We start from the raw sequence: 4990 nt of genomic DNA, 5'->3' as shown, positions 1-4990 counted from the left end.
ATTGCTTATAATTATATAAATAAAATAACATATCTGGGGGGCAGAGGGGCTTAGCGTACAGTCAGACCTCTTTCTTGCAATACGCTGTCCGTCCACCCCTCCCCCCAAGCACTCAACAGTACGCTAGCCCCCCCATGCCCCTGCTTCATCTCTCCTTCAACCCCCACCCTTCTAATGGTATGCTAACCCCTCCCCCTCAATTCCTCCTCCCTCACTCTAACAATACGCTAGCACCCCCCTCAACCGCCCCCTCACCCTCCGTTCCTCCCACTCCACCATTCCCTCGGTCCTCCATTCTCGCTCTTCGGTACGCTCTACCCACCTCGCCCTGACTGTAGCAGCGGATGACTAAAAGTTTCCAGTGTTTTCAAATGCAAAACTCGTCTGCACTCTTACGGCCATAATCATCCACTCCCATGAGTTGTGAAGTTCTGAAGAAACGCATCCAGTTTTGTGTTTCTGGTTTGTTGGTTTTTTCACCAACAGAGAGCCATGGAGAGACGATGTCTCTCCATGGCCTGTTGGTGAAAAAAAAAGTCCTGTAAACACCATTACGCATAAGGGAACATGAGAGTGCACAGAGCCCTGACACATTACGCGTTGTTACACATGCAGCTTGTGGATTCATGTCAAAACAAACCCCAAATTGCCTTATATCCTTATGATAGGACACGTGTTGGCTATGCATTGGTGACTTTAGATTTAGTTTCCGATTTGACTAGTCAGAAATATTCCAGAAAAATACAGACATGTCAAAATGAGCTCAAGCCGCTCTCTGGATATTATTGGCTCAGAAAAACCTATTTAATAACATTATTGATCGAATGTGGTTTCAATCAAAAGGGGAGGGGAAGGGGGGTGCTGCAGGCTGCCCAATAAAAGCATCATAATGGACATCGACAGAGTTTAAACCCTTAAATCTCATCCCTGGAAAATACAGTGATAAAACCGCACGCGGGCGTTCCGGTGCAGGTTAAGGGGTTAAAAAGTGTAAAATTTTAGTTGGTGAAGCCTTTCTATAAATGCATTTGATTTCAGGACATGTTTTAAATAAAGATGGATCCGAGACTTCTTGCATTTTGCATTCTAAAGTGATATGTTTTTGCTGTTTGGTTGCAGGACAGATTTTCTTTATACAGTAAGGAGGACTTCACCATGGGGGTGAAAACCTTCACCCACAGCTCAACCTCCCACAGCCAGGAGATGCTTGACAAGCTGAACGCCTTGCGCAACGAGGGTCACCTCTGTGATGTCACCATCCGGGTCCAGGACAAGCTCTTTCTAGCACACAAGGTGGTCTTGGCATGCTGCAGTGAATTCTTCCGCTCCAAGCTTGTGGGCCGGCCAGAAGACGAGGAAAAGTTTGTGTTGGACCTCCATCACGTGACGATTAGTGGCTTCGCTCCCCTTCTGGAATATGCCTACACCTCCACCCTTTCCATCAGCACAGAGAACATCATCGACGTCCTGGCAGCAGCCAGCTACATGCAGATGTTTGCCGTGGCTAGCACATGTTCCGAGTTCATGAAGTCCAGCATCCTGTGGAGCCCAACGAACAACAACAACAGCAGCAGCAGCAGCAACATGGCGGTGGATAAGGCACACGAAGCGGCACCTGAGAGCGCTTCGTCACACTGTGCCCTGACGCCGCTGGATGGCAGTGTGTCCCCCGTGTCGTCTGACTGCAGCGTGATGGAGAGGAATGTTCCCATCTGCCGGGAATCCCGACGAAAACGGAAAAGTTTTGTGACAATGGCATCGCCAGAGAGCCCTCTCAAATGCACTACACAGATGGTCACCACCTCCCCTCAGATCCCCAACCCGTCACCCTCGTTTTCGGATGGCCCAGCCCAGCCGATAGAGTCTTCCCTGGCTTTTCCCTGGACGTTCCCCTTCGGCATTGACCGGAGGTTTCACTCAGACAAATCTAAGCTGACGGAGAGCCCCCGCTGTTTGGAGGCAGGTGCCCCCGGGACCTCAGAGGGCGTGGTTGCCCGCCGGCTCAGCGACTTCCTGACGTGCGAGAGCTCCAAGGTGGTGTCATCGCCGGTTGCTACAGAGGAGGAGGACGTGAGGGTGAAGGTAGAGCGACTCAGTGATGAGGAGGTTCAGGAGGCATCGTCCCAACCAGTCAGCGCCTCTCAGAGCTCCATGAGCGACCAGCAGACGGTGCCGGGGAGCGAGCAGGTCCAGGAAGAGCTTCTTATCAGTCCACAGTCCTCTTCTATAGGTGGGCTTCTAGTACCTAGAAACTCCTCCAAAAGGGCAGTATTATGTAATTAACTTTTTTGAGCTTTACATCATGTTTTGTTATCCCATCGTCAAAAACATACTTGGAGTGTCGGTTTGATTCTTTCATGCATGTTTGAGAAATCTTTTAGTCTCCTTAGCAACTATTCAGCTGTGTAAAACACCTGGATTGATCTAGCTCCACCTTCAAAACGCAGCTTCTCCTCTGAGCTGCAGTTTCCAAGCTTCCTAGTTTCTGCTTCACAGAGCACCCCTCCCCTATTACTCCCCCACTCAGCTCCTTCAGACTAGCCAGCAGCAATTAGCAAACACCTGGTACAACTGCTCATTTGTTGAGCTACTTCTCTCAGCAACACTGGTGAAAATGTTGATAAAGGGTCAACAGAGGAGGCATGTTGTGATGCCTCCTCTGTTGTTTGTTGGACTCCAAATTTCTTTTTTCCCCCCATTTTATTTTATTGATTTTCAGAACTTTGTGTAAACAAAAGCAAGCAAACAAAAACCACCCATCCCAAATCAACATGGAGCATGGAGTCTTCACACATAAAATACAGACAATCCCAAATATGATTTAAAGTAGCTTGTCCCCAACCTTTCGAGGACAGCGGAGTTAACAACACATTTAAGGTAAAAAGTAGTTGGTTCTTATTTCCAAATGATATCATAGCCCAGGGGGGCATTTTGATACTGAAATTTCCCACTCTCATTGAAGGAAGCACTGACGAAAGCCGTGTAACATCCAACACAGGATGTGAAATTCTGTTAAGGTAACGCTACAAGTCTGCAGTACTTTTTGGCCTAGGAGGAAAGACTTTAGGTGACAGATGGAAGCTGAATCATTTGGGAATAAAATCTGCTTACATGGTAGCAGCTGTTGGTACCTCCTCAACAGGTCTCTGTATTTCACGTCGGTGCACTTTGTGCCGCATCCAAGCTTAGAGGATTGTGGCACAGAGGTGGGACTGAAGCAGAAAAAGCTGCTGTGCAAATAATAAGCAGCAAAGCGGAAAAGCAAACTGATTCTGATCACATGAACACAATGAATGCTGTGTGCATTGTGGTGACGGGCAGAGTGGCAGGTTTATGGATTTGAGATATGGAGCAATTTTTCAACAACAGAAAAAAACAGCACAAAAGTGAGAAAGATCTGAAAGAACTGAGACTCCTCTGTGACTGTGGTGCATCAGACACGTGTTTAACCTCTGAGTGAGCTTTAATTTAGTGCATCATATTCAAAATATTTAAAGGTATTAATGCCTGAATATTAATGTTTGTATTAAATGCCTCTTTAACAATGTTGAGCAGATGTGAATCCAGGAACTTTTTAATGAGGGTCAGTGATGATCTTGGGGTGTTGGTGTAAAATATGCAAACATTAGAGGTCACTACCGCAAATAGATACAAATTGAACCATGTGAGTAAGTTGTCTTAGTACATGCTTCAAAAATGTTCTGCGTGAGACACTTCCACATCCTCCTGTTTGACAGAGGGGGCTCAAAAGTTTTCTGTACATCTGTGGATGACTTTTTACTACACTAAACAAGACTAATGATTGTCTTGTTTCACTGACACTTGAAGAAGTTAGTTCAAGTACCCATCGCAGAGTACAAACCAAACCTAAAGACACTTGTAAAAATTAAACACTGTCTGGTGTCCCACTAAAGCCTTAGGGACTAACAAAATAACAGTTTCAGCAAGTAATGTGGTATAAAATTGTTGTGTGGCTCGTTACAGTCACAATGAACTCAATTTGGCTCTTAAAGCTGCTGTATGTAACTTTTTGAAAACCGTGGACTTGGCCTGAAAATTTGAACAAGCCCCACCCTCTTGCTCTCTGCTGCGTCACGCAGCCCTCCCTCCACAGCCCCTCCCGCACAGAGAAGACTAGCGTGCATGCACAGGATAGTAAACAAGGCTCCACTACGGCGGATAAGCAGCTATAGTATTGGTAGGTATCAACGTATGCTTTACATTTGAAAAATAGTCAGTTCATATTTGAACTGTCAAGCACGATGTAATAATGAGAACCTTAACCTTAACATGACCAAAATCCTAAACATGCATCTATTTGAGCCTTTTTGTGTAATTTTGACCCTGTGGATGAGTACCCAATTAAAGCTATGACCTTTATTGAAGCTGTAGGTTTTTATCAATCCATTCCTGGGGGAAGAATAGTTTAGATGTAGCATTTAAAATCCAGAATAGACATTCATGTTGATGATGAAGGTGTTGCAGTGACTATTATAGTACCGGTACATGCTGTATCCTGGGGTGTCCAAAGTGTGGCCAAGGGGCCATTTGTGGCTCTCAAAATGATTTTCTTTGGCCCTTGACCACAGGTGTAGAATAGTAAAAAGTCTTTTTCTTTTTAGGTCCAAATCCTTTTTATGTTTTGAATCTTTAATGTTATAGAGATTTCATAAAAAAAAAAATAAAATAAAACCTAAAAACCTAATTTTTGCATTTTTAATTTAATTAATTTTGTGACCTGCCAGTAGTTTATAATTTGCCAGTTTTGTCCCCAGGGGCTGTTATAATCAGACTCTGTGTTACTCTGCTTCTGGAGTTTCCTACCCTCCACACTTTTATCAAACAGTCCCAGCAAAATTTACAAGGATTTTCTGTATTGTCATAATGATTGAAACTGGATTCATTTTCCCCTATATGATTAGGTAGCCAGGTGCATCGTTAATAAGCAGGCTCAGTTCTTTATAAGGGATGCCCCGTAAAGGCATAGACC

The 4990-nt window shown here is 44.8% G+C and overlaps 1 protein-coding gene across 1 annotated transcript; it reads left to right on the top strand.

Annotated features, from left to right (window-relative positions):
- Window positions 1-1092: 1092 nt before the first annotated feature.
- On the top strand, window positions 1093-4495 carry LOC103156784 (zinc finger and BTB domain-containing protein 44). Its single transcript, XM_007578955.2, has 2 exons — window positions 1093-2230; window positions 4101-4495. The coding sequence occupies exons 1-2, from the start codon at window positions 1156-1158 to the stop codon at window positions 4136-4138; spliced, it is 1113 nt and encodes a 370-aa protein (XP_007579017.1). The 5' UTR covers window positions 1093-1155; the 3' UTR covers window positions 4139-4495.
- The last annotated feature ends 495 nt before the right edge of the window (window positions 4496-4990 follow it).

This window comes from Poecilia formosa, unplaced genomic scaffold (genome assembly GCF_000485575.1).
Source record: "Poecilia formosa unplaced genomic scaffold, Poecilia_formosa-5.1.2 Scaffold500, whole genome shotgun sequence".
NCBI lineage: Eukaryota > Metazoa > Chordata > Actinopteri > Cyprinodontiformes > Poeciliidae > Poecilia > Poecilia formosa.
Note: the sequence above shows the minus strand (reverse complement) of the source record. Positions and strands in the feature narration are given on the sequence as shown.